Source organism: Talaromyces rugulosus, chromosome II, assembly GCF_013368755.1.
Source record: "Talaromyces rugulosus chromosome II, complete sequence".
Taxonomy (NCBI): domain Eukaryota; kingdom Fungi; phylum Ascomycota; class Eurotiomycetes; order Eurotiales; family Trichocomaceae; genus Talaromyces; species Talaromyces rugulosus.
In genome coordinates this window covers 6,475,637-6,495,394 of record NC_049562.1, presented here as the reverse complement: position 1 = coordinate 6,495,394, position 19,758 = coordinate 6,475,637, and the positions used below count along the sequence as shown (strand labels likewise).

Here is a 19,758-nt window from a genome sequence, read left to right as displayed (position 1 = left end):
GAAGCAATAGTATATTTCGGCTATTGGTCAAGACACTTAATTACACTGCATGTGGCTTCTAAAATAAACCATCATTCTCTTATTGGGAAAGGCCATCGCCAGTTGCGAATGTGTTCTGGATCAATCCCGTTTTCGTATGCCGCTGAACTGGCTGATAATCGGAGGCGGATGAACTTCTCTCTCACAGAAGAAGCTGTATTTCCTAGAGATGGAATTCGGTCAATAGCTTCAATGGCCAAACTGTATCTATCTGTTTGGTTCCGTATTGCCAACTCAAACGGTGTGTCGATGTTCCCTTTCTCCCTGTAGCCTCTCACGTGCAGATTGTGCTGGCCGGGCCGCTTGTAGGTCATGCGATGTACCAGCCAGGGATAAGAGTGAAAGTTGAAGATTATGGGTTTGTCCACCGTGAACAGGGATTTCCACTCTCGATCTGACATTCCATGCGGATGCTGACTCTCGGAAATGAGTCGAAAGAGATCTACAACGTTGACAAAGCGGACGGCCAAGAACGGTAAATACTCTCGAATCAGAGCAGCCGCTGCTAGAGCTTCGTGGGTTGCTACATCGCCACACGATGCAAAAACAATGTCCGTTTCGCAGCCTTGATCATTGCTGGCCCAGTCCCAGATCCCAGCGCCTTTTGTGCAATGCTGAATAGCGTCTTCCGGCCCGAGAAATTGGATATGCTCTTGCTTATCGGCTACAATGACATTGACGTAGTTCACACTGCGGAGGCAATGGTCCATCACGGACAAAAGGCAGTTTCCGTCTGGAGGTAGGTAAATCCGGACTACCTCTGGGCTTTTGTTTGCAACAACGTCGAGGAAACCCGGGTCTTGATGTGTGAAGCCATTGTGGTCTTGCCTCCAGACAGTCGCCGTTAACAAAATGTTGAGAGAAGCAACCTTTGCGCGCCATTCAACTTCTAGGCATTTCTCAAGCCACTTGCAGTGCTGGTTTACCATGGAGTCAATGATGTGAATGAACGGCTCATAACTATTGAGCACACCATGTCTTCCCGAGAGGACATAACCTTCCATCCAGCCCTCAACGGTATGCTCACTGAGCATTTCCATGACGCGGCCTTCTGTTGCCAGATTACCTCCATCCTGATCCTCATCAAAGTACTCTCCAAGCCAGACCTTTTTCGAAGCTTTGTATACCTCGCCAAGTTTGTTGGACTCGGTCTCGTCGGGTCCGAAAAGACGGAAACTAGTACCGTTCATTGCAATGACATCTCGCATAAACTTGGCCATATTGGTCATGCTGCCTGCGGTGGTCACTCCGGCTTCTATCTCTGGAAATGTGTATTGTCGAAAATCAGGCATATCGAGTGGCTTCCGGAGAATGCCGCCATTTCCTACAGGGTTCGCACTGATACGCGCATTTCCCTCTGGGGCCAGAGCCCTAAGCTCGGAAATCAATCTACCGTTTTTGTCGAAGAGCTCTTCTGGTTTGTAGCTTCGCATCCATGAGTCGAGAAGCTTCAAATGTGATGGATTTGTTGCGACATTCGTTATAGGGACCTGATGTGCCCGCCAGAAGCCCTCGAGCTTGTGGCCATCCACATCTTTTGGAGCAGTCCATCCCTTTGGGGTTCGAAGAATAATCATGGGCCAGCGAGGTCGGAATGCCTTTTTAGCCGCTCGAGCTTGTTGTTGTATCTTTTTGATTTCTAAGATGCAATGCTCAATAGTGGCTGCCATTGCTTCGTGCATGCTTGGGCGATCACTGCCTTCAACAAAATACGGCGTCCACCCATAGCCGCAAAACAAGGATGTCAGCTCTTCATGGCTAATGCGTGCTAGAATTGTCGGGTTATTGATTTTGTATCCGTTCAGATGCAACACTGGGAGAACAGCCCCGTCTGTGACCGGGTTCAAGAACTTTGTACTGTGCCAGCTCGTGGCTAATGGCCCCGTTTCTGCCTCGCCATCGCCAACTACAGCAACGGTGATCAGATCGGGATGATCGAAAACAGTTCCGAACGCATGAGAGATAGAGTATCCTAGTTCTCCACCTTCATGAATGCTGCCGGGTGTCTCCGGTGTTGCATGGCTCCCAATTCCACCTGGAAAGGAGAACTGTTTGAAAAACCCTCGCATTCCATCTTCATCTTGAGTCTTGTCCGGATAGACTTCGGTATAGACGCCCTCAAGGTATGATTGAGACAGAATCCCAGGCGCCCCATGACCGGGACCGGAGATGTATAGCACGTCAAGGCCATACTTTTTTATCAAGCGGTTCGCGTGAATCCATGTGAATGATTGGCCAGCGTCAGAGCCCCAATGTCCCAGAATCCGGGCCTTGATATGTTCGGGCTTGAGGGGTTCCCTAAGAAGAGGGTTGTCGCGCAGATAAAGCATACCCAAACACAGATATAAACTGGCTTGAAAATATGCATCTATCTTACGGATCTCCTCAGGGCTGAGGGGCTTCTCTGGCTGGACAGTCGACCTGGCCGCCCCATAAGCCGAGATGCTCTTTTTGTCGCCATCATTACTCGATGCCATTGGGATCAATTGCGATGGGAATATTAGAGATTGGAGTTTTAATCATGGAAATATTCCATAATTCCTGCGGGGTTTTTTTCTATTTTTCTACCTGGACTTGTATCTCGCCAGTTGACGGATGTCCCCGGAACTGGTTGTTTGCAGGCACTGGTGACGTCGCGATGACCCGTTTAATTGTATACACTTATGAGTAGCGATTTTGATCAATCAATCGATGAAAACGTAGATGAAAAATAAAATAAAATAAAAAGTAACAATGATAATGATAATAAAAAATAGCTGGATGTAATTTCGGGGAGATAAATGATATTATCGCGAAGAATTCGGACAACGTTTTGGTATATATAAGTCTATCTAAGAAATTTGCACTTGGAGAATAATGATTCAATCTGCTTATGAATTCTTCCTTATTTCTAAAAGCTCTATCTAAAGTAGGCTACATACTATTGTACATGTCAAGCTAAATATCAATTAAATTATGTCCCATCCAAAACCCCCTTCAAGCAGAAAACGATTGTCATACACGTGAAAGTTATTAATTTTTGGATCCTCGAAGTGTATGTGGAGAAGTATTTATCAGATTATTCCCTAACTGTAAGGAAAACGCATAGTAAAGTGCTGAAAGTCAATGGTAGCGGTCATAAGTTACATCCCACCCATTGCCCATCTAATAAGCCAGTAAAATCCTCATAATCCGCGATTCCTGACTTATTCCTCTAGTGCACTCTATCCCTCTAAACCCTATACACTTAAGAGCTGACTTCTACTCAATTTCATTTATAATAGCATGCTCCCAACCGTTATCGAAAGCCTACTACCTATCGAGTTGTCTAAAAATAAAATCAAAATAATAGTAAATGTGAGTGTATTCTATAAAAGTTAGGAAGCCACCAGATCAAAGCATTTAGCAAACATAACTTATATTTTAATAAACATTAGAAGTCACATATATAACATTTATCACAATGAGCATATCATAATAATCACTTAAACTGGGAGATGGATATCCTGCAATGTCCAGGGTTCAGAATTTGACAAACTTGTGCTCAGCTAGCTTGGATTTGGCTGCTGTTACAAAAGAAGGAGATATATCACTGGTGAAGTAACCACAGGCGAGATTCTGAAAAGTATCCAGGATAACAAAGATATTTATAGCCCCTGCCACAGTACTACTACATTCCCCAGTTTCAATAGCCTAGTATACTTAATAGATAGTAATACCTAATACTGCATACACTCACTATATTATAAATAATAACAGAACCAGTCTAACTAAAATAATAACTAATTTTACTAATAATAAACCATCAAATTAATCCAGTAAGTAAAAAGATAAAAAGAGAATAATAAATAATATTCTTAACAAACTTATTTGTATATATTACCTAATAATAGTCTATATTTTATTTTATATCTAACATATCCCAACTAAAGTAATTAGCCAACTTTAATATCTAATATATAACTTGTAGATTTAATCTTTACTATAGATCTATAAAGATAGCTTTATAGCTAAAGACTTTAAATAATTTAAAATCAAAAACACGCACATTATTAATTATATTGACTTTAAACTTCCTTAAATATCCTATAGAAGGTCTCAACACATGGGTGTCCCCGTTTCAAGAAGTTCCCATAGTTGCTCCAGCACACTGGCATGCCACTCCTATTACGGCCACTGCTGGGTCCGGTACTGAGTAGTCTCTTTCTGGCCCAGGAATCTCATCGTTAACGGTGGACAAGGGGTCGGCTATGGTTGTATTTTTTTTTTGGTTTTGTTTTGCAAGTTTATCGATTGACTAGAGACGAATGTTGGATTGGCAATGGAAGGCCAACTAGACAAGGACACAAATTGGTGATAGAAAGGGAAAACCAGCCGACACTCGTTCTCATTAGCATATCATGAGCTAGGGTTACTTGCTCGGCGATGCCCGACAATCCTTATATACATAGTACTACATAACGAGGCGAAGGTGCTAAAATAGGAACTTCCCTTAGTCTAGCTCGCCATTTTGGCCCGCGCGCAAACAAACGACATTCCTGGTTAATTCACTGTTTTAGAAGAGTGCTCCATGGATAACGGCAGTTACGGCACTTTGACGTCAAGAGAGATTTGTGGGGTTAGGACTAATGAACATGTATATTAGGTTGCAGTATATAGCTTTACCCCAACTAGGAATGCTAGCTGAAGTTGGAATGATACTAATAATAATAAAATATGGAGTAATGGTTGTCGTGCACATTGAGATGGGTCTAGTTCAAGGGGCGGTATTTCCTTGATGCCGAACCAGTCAATACGCTGCACATGTCAACTGGTGGCATTTCAGGCGTCCAACATGACCAGACTGCCGGCTCTCGAGATACGGTGCTAGGCCATTAGTTTGAAGTAACGCTAAAAGCCTAAAATAGGGCAGCTGAACCGATACAAGAACGGAAATCCTTAAAATTTATGAATTAGTTATTAATATTGTATTTCTATGTAATCTTAACGTTTCTTTATATATTTAGATAATACTCTTATTTAAAAAAAATTGTAAAATGAAATCTATTTAAAAAGATATATATATTATTCAACGAATAAAGCAGAAAAAAAAGCTTAATATGGGGTGGCGTAAACGTTATTTATTAGCGCTACCCAAATATTCGGTGTACACTATGCCGAAGTATCCGCTGCCGATCTTATTACTGATCTTATGTAACAGTACATGTAATATCGCTGGCCATTAATGATTAAATAATTGGCGTTCAATGGAACGGTTGCCACAGCGTCCAAATATACTGCTAATCATCCAGTCTAATGACTGTGTCTGTCAAAAGAACAATAAGAATGAGTCTGGATTAATCCATATCTCAAAAATGTGCTGTTCCGAAACATTGAGATATTGTAGCAAAAGGCACGGTAGATAATTGCATCACGCTTTATTGTCTATACGCTATATTGAGTACGAATGGTACCGCTTATTTGGCTTAGAGACCCAAGAGTCCCCGCCCTCGTATCCGGTTGCACCGTGGAGTAACTACCGGAGCATGTAGTCCAAGTCATCCTAAATAGCGGACATCGTATATTTGAATAATACATGTACTATCGCTGTATGTTGTAACAGGGGTTGACTCTGTTATGTATAAATAATATAGTTAATGAAATCCGTTCCTACAGATGTTGCAATCTCAAAGATTGCAGAACCAAAAAAATACTTTAATCTTACGTGTTCTCCCCATTGAGGTCAAAATGACGACAGATATTGTATTCCTAGGTCAGAATCCCCTTCACTAAAACCAACACTTATCATCTGTATTAACTAAGACATATTTAGACTATCTTAAGATTCACAACATTGCGTTCGAATGGATAGAAGGCAACAATACTAAAAACTGGGAGTGTCTATGTAAATACCTTGTCTCTTTAGTATATATTAATCTTTGTAGTCTCTAAGATAAACTCTATAAGGGTCTCTCTTCAGATAGCTATATAGAATTTCTTTTCTTAGCACAGTACCTGGAAAATAAACACTTGAAAATCCAACATCTTTTAAATATATTAAAATAGAAATAATTAGACAACAAATTAATCAAAATCGGTAATCAAATCTAAGTAGTACATTAATACTATATTAATAATAATCTTACAACTATAGTAAATAAAGGCTATGTTCACAGAGTTACTACACATTGGTTTAAGAGAATCGACAGACACTGGAAATTGGAAGGCGTGGCACCGAAGCTTAAATTTTTCGAGTATGACCTCTTCGGAACCCTGCATCCAGAAAAGGAAGACCGGTAGCGGTTGAAAGCCACCCCTGCTCGCTATATTACGCTGATAACTGAGTAAATTGAATCAAGTATACATCTCATCAGGTCGTTGTTTTGTTTTTGGTCTTCATTTGGAGCCGAGGATAAAGAGATGGTATAGACTTTCCAAATGTTCATTGTATTTGGTGAGCGTCTAGTGTGTCAAAAAAAAAGTTACATTTAAGATTAAACTAGAAGTGGAGTGGGATAGGTTGGTGGATATGTAGAGATATTCTTATAAACTATGCCAACTAATTGATCCATCAAGCAACATGAATAGCTCTAGATCAACCGCATTCGAATTTAAGATGGATATAAACTTCTACAAAGGCTAAGAGTAAAAGCCAATTTTTCCTGATATAGTAGATGCATGGTATGCAAATCCTACAAACATCACTATAGCCGAGGGGCCCAGCCCTAACAATCAAAAGTCCGCTTTCCTGCCTCAACAGCCTTGCCTATAAGAGACGTTTTTTTTTTTACAAAAAGTATATAACAAAGGGGGAATATATATAGAACGATAAGAAGTCAGGCAAAAACGTCTACATGACTGTGAGGATGAACATGCGCGAAACTGTATAGCTTTACCCATTGTTTAGCGAACTGGCTGCTGTCCTAGACTGCATTTTTTAGCCGGTCTAGCTGGTCTTTTAGACAAGAGTTGTCCTGGAGGAATTTCTCCAGCCAGTCTGCAGTGCGAAAAAGTATCTCCTTCCGCGTATGTGTGCTGATGTCAAGCCCCGGCACGATCTCACACAAGTCCAGAAAGCCTTTGTTTAGTTGCTCGCGCCGCTTTCGTTCCGAAGTATTGTGGACTTGTTTTCTCCGTTCGGCGCGCCGACGAAGCTTTTCGGTAGACTGTAAGTCTCGACCCAGGGGCAGAAGGCTAGGTTTTCTGTGGAGGCCACCTCCACGGGTTTCTTCTTCCACTTCATTTGTCTGCTGTCGATCATCAAAGTCGTTTTCTGGGTCATCAGATTCGTCGGAATCTTGATCCCCAGGACGAGACAGGCCTGGCACTATCTGTCGAGCAGCAATGCTTGGAATCCAGCCCATCCATTTGTCCGTGGCAACGGTATGGCTCTGTTGGTTTACTGGAGGCACAAATTTGTTTGCATCAAACGATGTGTCCGAACCCCATCTCAATTCACGAACGTTGTGGCCCCCCGCACGGGTCTGGCCCTGATCAGATCGCACAGAGGCTTGATGATCAAGGCATATTTCGGGCCAGTGAAAGTATAGTGCGTCTCCATTCTCTGCGTGGGTGCTGGTGGCGATTTTTTGAAACTTCGGGGCGCGGTTTTCCAAAGACTTTTCCCGAGAAGGGGAGGCAGCCGATGGTGAAGACACGGAAGAACCGGGTGTGGGGAGGGATGGTTGGTCTGTTGCCGGGAGACCTTTTGGAAGTAGCTTCTTTTGAGCTGTTTGTTGTTGGTTTTGGGTATCATTGCTAGGCAAGACTCCAGGACCAGCTGGAGGCAGAGGGGCGAACGTGCCGGGTGGTCGCCCGGCAAAATATGGATCAAAATCCCCGTTTTGAGGATACCATGTGAACTGTGGTGAATAGCCAATTTCTCCATTGGGTTGGAAGTTATACGGCTGAACGGGCTGGTTCTCATGGGCGGCGGTTCTTGATCCAGCCGGAGGGCCCATCATGGTGAGCATATTGTGTGGCGGCTGAAACGAAGGCGGGAGATAGCCATCTGGCGAGTCTACTGCAGAAAACGAGATCAGCCTACCAAGCTCGTCGTTGAACAAGCGCGCGCGGGGAGGGAGAACTAACCATAGATGTTATTGTTGCCCATTGGCATAGGTCTGTAGGAGGCAAAAGCAGCCATGTTAGACGGCGTGTCAGGGCTGACCGTCAAGTCCGAAGGTGTACTGGCTGCATGCTTCAACGACGATGCTTGGAAACGACGTTGCTCTGTCATTCATTGGGGAACCAACAGTCGGCGGTCAGTCAATGGCGAACTGGTGCTCAGATAAGCCTCCTGGGGATAAATTATGACAGATGAAGCGCACACCAGACGAAACGGACACGAGGCGACGAGACGAAGTTAAAAAGAGACCAGGGGGCATAGAAAAAAAAAGGAATGATGAAGTCCTAAAAAAGAGGCCATCAAATGGATGGCGCAGCGGAGAAGGCGCTGAGGGGACGAGGCAACGTGACGCCGGCTAGCGGGCTTTCCCCACGCGGCCCAGCCAAACCAAACCACCTGCTGTACGCCCGCATCTGCCCTTATCTTGTTTGCCTTTACGAGCTGTCCTGTCTTCGTCGTCCACAGGGCTGGTCGACTTCTCCTACCGGTGCTGTGCACCTACAGAGTACTGGATACCGAGGGCATATGGGCTCCGATAACTATCCGGGCCTGGTTCTTGACTATCTGATGAGATGATTTCCCGTCGGATGATCGCTGTTGATGCTCGATAACTAGATCAGACCGACGCAAATCGGAACTACGCCACCGGCCTTTTGCGTCCACTGCTTGGAGTACTATTGTGGGCGATCGTATGCAACAATAATGGGCTAGCCACCAAGGTTCATCCCTCATCCGGCATCGTGCGTGATGTGATGCCCTGTCAGGCGCAGATCAAATGACGAATCGACCGAGCGAGCTGGCGGTGGTCTGTGCCAGGCACGGAAATGCCAACACCTTGCAAGAAAAAAAAGGGGAGCGAGCCGAAACGGCGGTACTGATGGGGCCAGGAAACTAGTCTTAGTGAGGCAAGACTAACCCTACTGCATCGGCTAGTTAATGATGAGCGGCAGTGAGTGACATGGATCGATATCGCTCATTCATCCTTCGGTCCAAGGAACCAAAGAAGGCGCGGCATTAAAAAGGTTGAATGCTTCCTTATTCCTGTACCCACTACACGGCGCCTTTCCGAACCGCTCATAAACAGGATTTCGTTTGTACGTCGCTTCGAGCCTTCGACTGCTCCAGTCCAGAAGCTAAAGCCGCCATTGGCGTGTGATAATGGTCATGGTGACGGCACTTGTGTCGGCAGATGAGGGAATGATAAAGCCATGGCTGAAACCTTGGTTAGGCTCGTTACGAGAAGCCTTGGGCAAAAAAAAAAAAAACCGTTTTTCGCATCCTAGTTTGTGGTTGAGCCACTCACAGTAAATTTTGTCCCCGGATTTGTCTCGTGGGGCAGTTTCAGACTGCTGCACTACTCCGTACTACTACTATACGGAGTAAACCACACAAATACTCGTCGAATCACCAATCCAGTATCACCCAATTCCAAACATTGCAATTAATCATTATTGGTCCCCGGCTCTTCAAAGTATGAAAAACGGGGCCTGTGGGGTGAACCCCAAGGTTGTGCCACAACGAGGAAATACTCCAAGTCATTCGCTTTCACTACATGAAAGTTTCACTTTTTTCCCTCGGGAAAGTACAAACCCATGCTCAACAATTATTTCCTATCCGGGTTGGCTGGCAGTAATTGCTAAAGATTGCTGCTAGAGAACCGTTGACTGGCTTCTCCATTCTCGATCGATCATAGCAGCAACAGAAAAAGCCCAGCACCAAAAGAAAGAGGCTCCGGTAGTCCAATGTGATTGGACTCGTTGGCAACTATGGAGCAAAGCTAGGCTTAGCTCCATGATGACAGGCAGTTGAGTGTTCGAGGTCGTACGGCCAGGATCGACTTCCGGATTGGGGATAGCCGGCAGTCGGCAAGACATTTGAGCGGCTTTCAAATGTCAATGACATGTGCTCCGGCATATCGCTTTCCGCGTCTTCTAGTCGTACGTGGCTAAAGCGCGTGTCTGTTGGATTTCGCTCGACGTTTAGCCGTGTTTATCATCTACATAGTAAACAGTGGCCACTGGTCGGTTTTTTGAAATCCCCAACAAAAGGATGTGGAGACATTCAAGGATTGTCCAGACTCCAAAGACGTGTGATTTTCTTCCCCAGAGGCCCTGCCAGTGCTAATATCTAGGCGCGGATAATGTATCCACCCGATTCCCGTGTAGCCTTTCTGGAGTGCATCTAGATGAGGCTTTGGGCTGCACTGATTGATCGCCGTCTAGAAATCACGCACGCAGAACTAAGTCAGCCCCTAGAATGAACCGAGATAGTGGTGTCAGTTCCTGACTACCTGGTGGGGTGGCTATCTATATTCGAGCTACACGGATTCGCATTGCATTATTATTTTCTTTCATTTTTGGATCTTCGAACCGCTTGGGCGTAGCTCAATCCGCCCTATGTTACGTATCCATAAGTTATAGTTCGCGAGGCCATTCTATGATTAACTATGGATATAAGTGACCCAACTTTAAGAAATCCCTTATTGTTGCGTCGCGAAGATAGTGTTTCGAATTTTCCGAAACAGGTGTCGCGTTTCTATACAGTAAACAATCAACCAGAGAGGTATTGGCATGTTAGTATCCAAAGTAGACTTACCGAGGGATTTTTGTCATTTACTATTACAATAATCTTATGCTTTTGTCTCGGGGTTTACCGAGGTACTGTATACAAGCATTTAGATCGTGAATGTAGTAGGCTACCGTCAAGATTTTGAGTAGTATATTCAACAACGTCCAAGATGTATTCCAATCCATTCGCATAGTGAGCACCCCATGAACCTGATCGACTTGACGCGGGGAAAGACATGCACGAAATCACGCTCTGTAGCCCATACACATACCGAGTAGTTAAAGTTTTATTAGACAGCTCATTGATTGACAAGCCTGGAACCCCCGGTCAGATGTGGACCGCGGCAAGCATCGCCTCAGAAGGAGCTGCATCAAGCAAAATATGAATCCCCCACATGTCTGCATACTCTGCTATTGGCTGCACATGCCCATTTTATGATTTGGTAATCCGCGCGAATCCTAGTTCACATGCCGCTCTTTGTGGGGTAATAGAGGGCATGATTCATGATCACAAATTACATGCACCCATCACAGTCAGGAAAGTTTAGGCTCCTATGGTTCTCCTCTATGTTGACCTGGGTCCGGCAGACACCCTTGTTTGATATTCAATCCGTCTTACCATTTTGTACTTTATAAAATGGGTTTCTCCGAATTAAACCCCCGTAGGTTTCTCGTTCCATGTTTCAGGTGATGAGCTGGTCTGGTTCAGCAAAAGTGCCGTTTCGAAATGGATAATCACACTTGTCCGAGGCCTTTTGTTAATGAAGATGTCTTTCCATATACGGACGGATGTAAGTGAACCAACAAGGAGATCAATATAATAAAACCCTATTTCATTGAAAAGCTAACTAAATATTGTCCAAGATCAATCCGGCCGGTGGTGTAGAGAATTAGTGGTGGGATCAGGTTCGACAGCTTCGTGCTGTTTGCCTTGCCCCTTTTCACAGTGGAGATACTCCGACCGCAAGTTCACTTTTCTTTGAAGTAAGAAAAATGGGGGAAGGATAATACTGACAAGTAAATCCAGACTTTGAATCCAGACTAGACATAGTTGGCTGGTGTGCCATACCAGTCTTTATCATCATATTTCTTCTCATTCTCACATACGCTGTCCTTCCAAAGGAGGCTACCGGTCGTCATTATTTGACGACTGTCCCTGGAATTGGGTTTCTTCTTCTATCTGTAAGTAGACTTGCTGGTTTAGATGTCGAGCTCCTCAATTGACCGCCACTTAGCTCACCTACATCCTACCTCTCATTCACCGGCCTGATCAATGTGCCGACCACATCACTCCCAACGATAGTACATCGGATTCTATGTGCACTGGAACAGTGGTTGTTATCGTGGTGGGGGTATGGTTTGTCGTGATTAGTTGTAAGTTTCTGCTCCAGTGTTGCCATTTAGACATTGACTGGATACATTATTGGAATAGGCCTATTCCGGGTTCTATCCCTCCACCTATATGTGGTCTGGGAGAAGAAACTGGGAGTAAAGTTCATGACGGTCTCATTGACTTGCATTTTTATGGGCACAATTGCCCTATCAGCGATGCCAGTCCTTGTCACTGGCGCATCATACCAGTTCGGCGAGGTGTGTTATCTTAAGCCTTCAGGGAACAACTGGTCGTTCTTAGTTCCTTTGATTATCGTAGCTGTTGCAATATTTATATTGCAAATATGGACTTTAATACACTGCGTTATGAGTGTAATCCAGGGTATCTGGGTGGATCGGCGATACTCTACGCAGGCATCGAGAGAGTTGTACAAGGACGGGCGGACTTCTGTGCAATCTAATAAACTATTGACCAGCATGCAATGGCGACCGATGCTAACTGCGTTTGGCATTGATTTACATGTCGCTCTGTTTTGTGCCTTATTCATCATGGTACGGACAGAGCATCACTTCACAGAAGACACGTTCGACACATGGGTAAATTGTCTACTCTCGTTCCCAGATGACACGGATCGTTGTTTGCCAGAAACTGGGGGCCTGGGTCCAAGCGAGGACCTTGTCTTTGCATGCTTTCTGATGCTCGGTGTGAGTTTTTCTTTCACTTTCTGTCTTAATTCGTGCAGCCGTTTAATAACTAATTTTTGCAGATCTCCGGCCTATGGGGAGTCATTCTTGTTATGCGTCGCTCAATGATCCGCGGCTGGATACAGTTATTGAAGTCTTTCGTAAGGCCAGCTCGTTCTCCAGATATAGATCTGGAACATCATAATTGGAAGCGCTTCAGCGAAACAGAAAAGCATTCTGTCCGATCATGACAACGTCGTACTCTACACATTATACGAAATTACCGCTATTTTATGACTGAAATTTCCACAAAAGCAAACATAAAAGTACTTGCCACGTTTGGGTTGATTGAAATCCATACTTTCTTTTCAGTGTCAATATCCAAATATGACGCATTCTTATCAGCCCCAATGTCCTGGTTCATATGTATATTTCGCATGTCAGCTCATACTTTGCATTGATGCAGTTAATCAAATAAAATCAGCCTAATAATGTTAAGAGCTTTTCAACGCTCTACATTGTACCAGACATACTGATACATGTAATAAACATTTAATAGTTACCTAAGTTTGTAGCGAGACCATGTAAATTCATTTCAAACCAGAAGAGGAACGAGATTACACATTGATGCTGAAAGAAGAAACTAAACAACACTAGAAAGATATACTATGTACTAGATAACATTGAACTTTGCCCCAACTATTCGACAATCTCAAACTTGACAGACTTGTTAGGCTCAAACATCTCCTTCCAGTCATCCCAAAGTTTGGCAAGCTCCGTTACATATTTACCATGCAGTTCATCAACGTATGCCTCATCTATACCTTGCTTCTGCTGCTTCACTGGAATTGGCTTTCCAACCACCACATGCAAGGGCTTGCGGTGTGGGCAAAAGATGTTGAATCGACCTGTCGCAAACGCAACCTTATGCCGGACCACCCCCTCCCACACGCGAGCTATTATAGCACTGACACTGGAGTCATTGACGTTTATTCGGTCAAAGATATCGTTCTCACCAAACGCCACGACTGGGACGAGGTCTGCTCCGGTTTCGACTGCGACACGGACGAAGCCCTTCCGGATCTTGACAACGACTTCCATCGTGCCTGGTCGAGAAACGTTGTACTCTCTGCTACCGCCAATGGTAATGGTGATTGCTTGACCCATCCCACGGCCGTCATGGCCACTGGATGTGAGAAGCTTGGTGCATGACTGACGAGAGACACCGCTCAATCCGACAGAAAGTAGATATTCTCGTAACAGTGGAGTTTTGAAAGCTTCGTCCTTCATAAGAAAGGTGTTTTTGATGCCCGGGAACAGTTCAGAAAAGCCTGCTCCGTCTGCAGCCAATGAACCCATTGCTCCCCGGAAAGCCACGCCATGCGGATGATAGCCGAATATGTACTTTCTTTGAGGGGAAAGAGGAGCTGAGCGGTATAGGGTTAACGGAAAGTAGGATGCGTAGCTTCTCCAAATCCATGACTTGCGGAACCAGTCACTTCGGAACCAATTGGAGCCCTTTTTGTGGACATTGGAAAGGAATTTGATGTAGAGAATATAAGCAAAAGCAATGAGCCGCAAACGAGGCACGAGGAGAAGAGAATATCCGATAGTCGGCAAGATGAACCAAGAGTTACTGAACAGAGCCACAATCAGCGTCTCAGCAGCGCGTTTCCACAATGGCCGTGAGGTGCTCTTCCCTTCAGCTCTGTGATACTTTTTGGTGGTTTCAAGCGTCTGTCCCAAGCTATTCTGGATCTGCTGGAAGTCTCCACGGAGATCGTCTACACTGACTCCCGGTACTTCTAGTGAGATCTTCTCAGGGTGCATGGCCAGGTCGGCAATTTTTTCTGCTCCCAGTACACGACCTTCCTTCTTGCGGCAGAGAGCCTCGAGACGCGCAGCTTTCTTGACATAGGAGGCTCGGTTGCTCATGACCTTTGTGATGCCCTTGGCAAGTTCTGTGGACTCAACATTTGGTGCTGCTGTCTTGTTGGCATAGACACCTATTCCGAGCCATTCTGCTCGTGCCGCATTTTCATAACAATCTTGCCATGCAGGCAGAATAATATGAGGAACGCCATTTCTGTGTCATTGTAAGCTTTTGGCCCTACTAACTAGACTGGTGAAAGTAGACTTACTGGATGGCTTCATACCACGAGTTGGCTCCGCCGTGATGAACAGAAAGCACAATGTTCCCTGTCTCTAACATGGCCATAGGCTCGACTTCAAACCAAGCCCTGATGCGCACACGGTCCGTTTTGGTCTCCTCGTCGAGAGGCTTGACAGAGTCAACATACACATCGTCATTGTCGTGAGGGTGAATGGGTAGTTTCCACAAGATCTGGACTGTCTTGTCACTCCAGGAATCAAGGAACATTTTCAGTCCCGTCGAAATCTTGAACGCGACAGTGGGATCAGGCGCGTAAAGAGTTCCGAGGTTTACGAGAATAGTCGGTCCTCTTTTGAACCACGCGTTTAATTCGGGATCCTGCTTTTCCACAGATGCGCAGGGCAGTAGAATAGGCCCGCACGGGATTACATTGTCAGGCACGTCAAAAGGCCAGTCTAGTTCTTTGAGAGCTGGCGACAGGTGCATTCGGTCTGGCCGCCATCCGTCTGCAAAGGGGAATCGGCCCCTGATGTTGTTTCGTATTCTCCATTCGCGGATTTCTCGTCTACGACCGCTACCGTGGTATATTTTTGCCGTCTTCAACACGGCCATCGTGTTCCATGGAATGAGGTGCCAGGGGAGAGGATATGGGAAACCGGTACCTGGTCTGCAGTAATGTTGTTAGACATGTGAAAGATAAAAACAGTAACAGTGCGACTTACAAGGGATACTTCCAAGCCCATGCCGCCTTCTTTTGCAAACCAAGCACTATGTGACTGAGAGCTGTGGTGTTCATCAAAATGGCAGTATGGCCGGCATTATGCGCGGCATCGCGACCTTGCAGGAAGAAAAAGTCCACAACCATGACTGAGGGCTGCACTTTTTCAATAATCTCCAGACAGCTCTGGTACACGTCCACATATTCCTCTTCATTCCAGCCCCAAATATCCTCGATTAAAGACTTGAAGCCAAGGACCGAGCCCTCATACCCCGGAGGGTGGAAAGCGCCTCTTTTGCCTGTGCGAACAAAAACGTCCGTATTGGACGGACCGCGCACTGGATGAAAGTGGATGCGCGAGGCATATGTGGAATTGTAGAGTCCCGCATTGTCATGAAGCAGCTTGTCGACTCGTTTTTTCAGGACAGGGAAGGACCCAATGTGGATGTCAATGTCACCACGGAGAAGAAGCTCGTGAGCGAGCGCGAGAATGATGTTGGTTTGGCCATGCTCACTGTTTGCCAGGAACAGCACTCGAGTGTTGGACTCGGCCATGGCAGCTTTCACATGAATGATTGCAAGGAAACGATTTAGTTTCTTTAGGTCAGACTCCAGGAGAAGGAGCAGTGCCCGACTATATGCAATCGTGAGGTAACCTAGAGAGAAAAACCACGAGAAATAATAATAGGAAAATAAAATCAGAGTTTCCGAGAAAGCTTCGAGAGTATGCTGACTGGTTATCGTCAAGCGCACCCCACCTGCACGACTAAATTAGTTCCCCTGAGGAATTTATATCCCCAGAGGACTAATTCAGTTACTAGAGTTCCCTAGTTTCAAATGCGTGGTCGTGATCGACGTTGTATCAAGGCGACCCGAGGGTGGTCCTACACCCACATGGGTCCACAACATGGTTCAACCCGATCGCACATGGGGACTTTCCGAGGCTACTACTACTACTACTGATAATCGGTACTACTGGCCAAGGGATTGAAGATGTGACGAAGATGGGGCCGCTTAAGACTAGTCGTGTAATTCGTGCTCGGGACATATATAGCGTTTGTCTTGTACGCTGAAAAAAGAATTTTTTTCAACTGGTCTATAGAATGAGTTACAACTAAACCCTGGTGGCCATGGCGATACACAGCGGCTTGCTGACCCTGGTGGTCTCTAGCATCTCACCTTCTCTTTCAGTTATCTTGGTAATTATATCTCGAGCAACCATTGCTAGATCAATACTAACTTTTCGGCTCTTTAGATACCCATTGTCGTTCTTCTACTTGTTCTCCTGCGGCCAAAAGGGCCAGTGATCGAAGGCATTCCGGGCTCCTTCGCCGGTAAACATCTTGCAGGGGTAAGTAAGCTATCTGCTGTGTCACCGTTGACTGTCACGGGCACAACTAAGTCTCGCAGATTGACACAAAATATGGCTTCCTCTCCGGCAACAGCGCTCGTGGATTCCATTCCCTACACAAATCGTACGGCGGTATAGTGAAATTCGCGCCGGGGCAGGTGACCACCAACACGGTTAAGGCATTCCGGAACATATACGGCTCTGGGTCCTTTTTAAAGACCGGTTTCTACAAAGGAATCTCACGAAGAAACCTCTTTACCGCCACAGAACCGTCATATCATGCCCCCGTCCGAAAGCTCTTTAGCCCCTCTTTCAGCCCGGGCTCCCTGAAATCCCACGAGGGTGTTATCAGAGACTGCATTCTCAAACTTCATGGCGTCTATAAACAGAAAATCAAGACAGGCGGCAAAACACTGTCCTTGAACAATCTCTTATACTGTCATTCTGTGGACACTGTGGCCGAGGTACTTTTGGGCAAATCCTTGGGGTGTCTAGACAGAGGCCGTCCATACTTTTGGACAGAACAGCTCCCCCGAATCTTCTTCTGGGCAACTGTTAGAGACCAATTTCAGGGTTCGGGCGTCCCAGCTTTGCTCAAATGGATGCTGCGACGCTTTCTTGCTAAGGGGGTGCGCCAGCGTACGGAAGAAGCAAGAATGAGGCTCATCAATCAGTTTGTCCCCCCCTACCCTTTTTATTTTTTTCCCGGCGTTATTTGCTCACATGTTCACCTGCAGGCAGCTAAAGACGGTTCACACGCGGCGGGACATCATGGTGGAAGTGTTAGAGCGGGCGGAATTAGGAAGTGACCTGCCCGAATCGGAAATCGCCGAAAACTTCTCAGCCATCATGTTGGCTGGATTTCATACGACACAGAATGCTCTCTGTGCAACCATCTACTTTGTTCTCACACATCCCGGCGCACGTGACAAATTGGTTGCTGAACTCCAGTCGGCGTTCTCATCCTCGGCGGATATCTCCTGCGACGTGGCGCAGAATCTGCCGTACCTCAATGCAGTCATCACCGAGTCTTTGAGACTCTACTCGCCTGTACCACTCGGCGGAGCACGTGTGTCTGACGGCATGGTTGTAGATGGGGTCTATATTCCTCCCGGTGTATGTTTTGCTATCCACTTATACCTGGTTATTGATCCATGATAACTGACATTATATTGGGCTAGGTCGAAATCTGCACTTCCCTTTACTCCATGCATCGCAACCCTGAATACTTTGGCGAGCCTGACACCTTCTGCCCTGAGAGATGGACTGAGCAGGCTTTCAAGGCCAAAAAGGACGCAGTTCAGCCGTTCCTAATTGGCAGCCGGTCTTGCATCGCCAAGTACTTTGCGCAACAAATGATGCAACTCACGCTAGCAGCCTTTTTCCTAGATTTTGACTCCACCTATGTGGGACGAGTCAAGAACTGGGAGCGTGATAGCAAATGCTATGCCTTCTGGGAGCTGCCCGACCTGAAAGTGGAGCTGCAACCGCGCTGAGCGCACAGTGACTAGCGTTTCGCCCTTCTCATTCCGAAGTAGTGCTATTCTCTTGTTGACTTCTGCATTGGATCTGGTTTCGTTCTGCGTAATGATCTACTGCCAATTTACACACAAATCCCTGAATTGAGTTCTTCCCGAGAGGGTACGTATATGGCATTGGTATTATTAGGCCTCGTGGTAGCGTCATTTAGGGCGACTCCACCGTCTCTATCGAGAAGCGATCGTCGGCTTTGCTCTCCACCATCTGACCTCGTGGAAAGGCTAGCGATAGGTCTTTGCTTAGCGAGGCCTTGATTGGGTTGGACCAAGGGCAGAGGACAGCGTCCCTTGGTTCGGGGGTTTTTTTAAAGTGTGGAGGAGGTGTTCCTAGACTTGAAATTCGAGAATCTATTATTGCTGCCGATTATTATTCTAATTCTTCTTGGCGTCGTAGACTCGTAGTAGGTAGTAAAGTTACTAAAAAAGAAAGCGTCCCGTAGGAATCAATTAGTACTACGTACTTATCTCCCTATTGAAAGAGCTGAAATAAAGAGACGATGCTACTTTATTGGCCGTGCTAAGGAAGTCTACATTACGTCAAAGAACGCTAATAATGGTTTTTGATCTCGTGAAACCGGAGGATCTATACTTTTAAAGTGTTCATTTCACGTGTGAGCTCGGCCTGCCTGCGATTGGCGCAATGATTGGTTTTCCTTTACGACTCTCCTAATCTCATTTGAGGGTTTGGCAGCGATCTGCAGTCAGTGGAGCTTTACGAGTTACGGGGCCCTTTCCACTAGCTGCACCTTGCTGATCCGTGCTTGTGATTGCTGCTCGACAGGGGTTAAAGAGCCGAAAGCTGCTAATTTACATTTCTGACGTCTCAAGGATGGAAAAAGACTCAGGCGACAAACTGGAACCATGTCCCTTATCTTTCTTTGTGCTAGGTCCTCTTCCAGGACGTTTGCGGACATTGATAACAGAGGTTTCGAGCATTGTCCGTTTGTGGCTGCCTGATTAGGGGGTTGCGGTCGAGCCTACTATGTTTCCCAATCTAATCTCGGGCTGTTCCTGGCAACGAACGACGATGGTTGTAAAATGTAGATCGGGATAAAACCCGACCCAACTTTAAAAATGGTCCCTGGCATTATCTGAGGCTTGAGCGCTAGGCTGCGATTTTTCTGTAACTTGTTTGTCGATCTATTTCTCAGCCCTCGGGGTAAGTCTAGATCCGCCTGTGGTGCATATGAATATTCTACGCCGAGGGAAGCCCATATACTAAAGGATCACGGCTGACTTGATGACGAGTCTTTTTATCCACTTGGCTTTTAGGATATCCTACACAACGAGAAATAGGAGTACGTCGTAGTAGTAGAACATTGAACTCAGA

The 19,758-nt window shown here is 45.7% G+C and overlaps 5 protein-coding genes across 5 annotated transcripts; 2 read left to right on the top strand and 3 right to left on the bottom strand.

Annotated features, from left to right (window-relative positions):
• Positions 1–71: 71 nt before the first annotated feature.
• TRUGW13939_04735 (uncharacterized protein) lies at positions 72–2,516 on the bottom strand (the record flags this gene model as incomplete). The annotated part of the gene is made up of 1 exon (XM_035487902.1): positions 72–2,516. One exon carries the CDS (start codon positions 2,514–2,516, stop codon positions 72–74), a length of 2,445 nt encoding a protein of 814 aa, XP_035343795.1.
• A 4,404-nt stretch (positions 2,517–6,920) lies between these two features.
• Positions 6,921–8,236, bottom strand: TRUGW13939_04734 (uncharacterized protein; the record flags this gene model as incomplete). Its single annotated transcript, XM_035487901.1, has 2 exons — positions 6,921–8,020; positions 8,089–8,236. The coding sequence occupies 2 exons, from the start codon at positions 8,234–8,236 to the stop codon at positions 6,921–6,923; spliced, it is 1,248 nt and encodes a 415-aa protein (XP_035343794.1).
• Positions 8,237–11,419: 3,183 nt separating this feature from the next.
• On the top strand, positions 11,420–12,959 carry TRUGW13939_04733 (uncharacterized protein; the record flags this gene model as incomplete). The annotated part of the gene is made up of 5 exons (XM_035487900.1): positions 11,420–11,483; positions 11,720–11,874; positions 11,928–12,066; positions 12,125–12,729; positions 12,792–12,959. 5 exons carry the CDS (start codon positions 11,420–11,422, stop codon positions 12,957–12,959), a joined length of 1,131 nt encoding a protein of 376 aa, XP_035343793.1.
• A 448-nt stretch (positions 12,960–13,407) lies between these two features.
• Positions 13,408–16,094, bottom strand: TRUGW13939_04732 (uncharacterized protein; the record flags this gene model as incomplete). Its single annotated transcript, XM_035487899.1, has 3 exons — positions 13,408–14,794; positions 14,850–15,488; positions 15,544–16,094. The coding sequence occupies 3 exons, from the start codon at positions 16,092–16,094 to the stop codon at positions 13,408–13,410; spliced, it is 2,577 nt and encodes an 858-aa protein (XP_035343792.1).
• Positions 16,095–16,669: 575 nt separating this feature from the next.
• On the top strand, positions 16,670–18,386 carry TRUGW13939_04731 (uncharacterized protein; the record flags this gene model as incomplete). The annotated part of the gene is made up of 5 exons (XM_035487898.1): positions 16,670–16,738; positions 16,795–16,890; positions 16,950–17,563; positions 17,628–18,006; positions 18,072–18,386. 5 exons carry the CDS (start codon positions 16,670–16,672, stop codon positions 18,384–18,386), a joined length of 1,473 nt encoding a protein of 490 aa, XP_035343791.1.
• Positions 18,387–19,758: the final 1,372 nt, after the last annotated feature.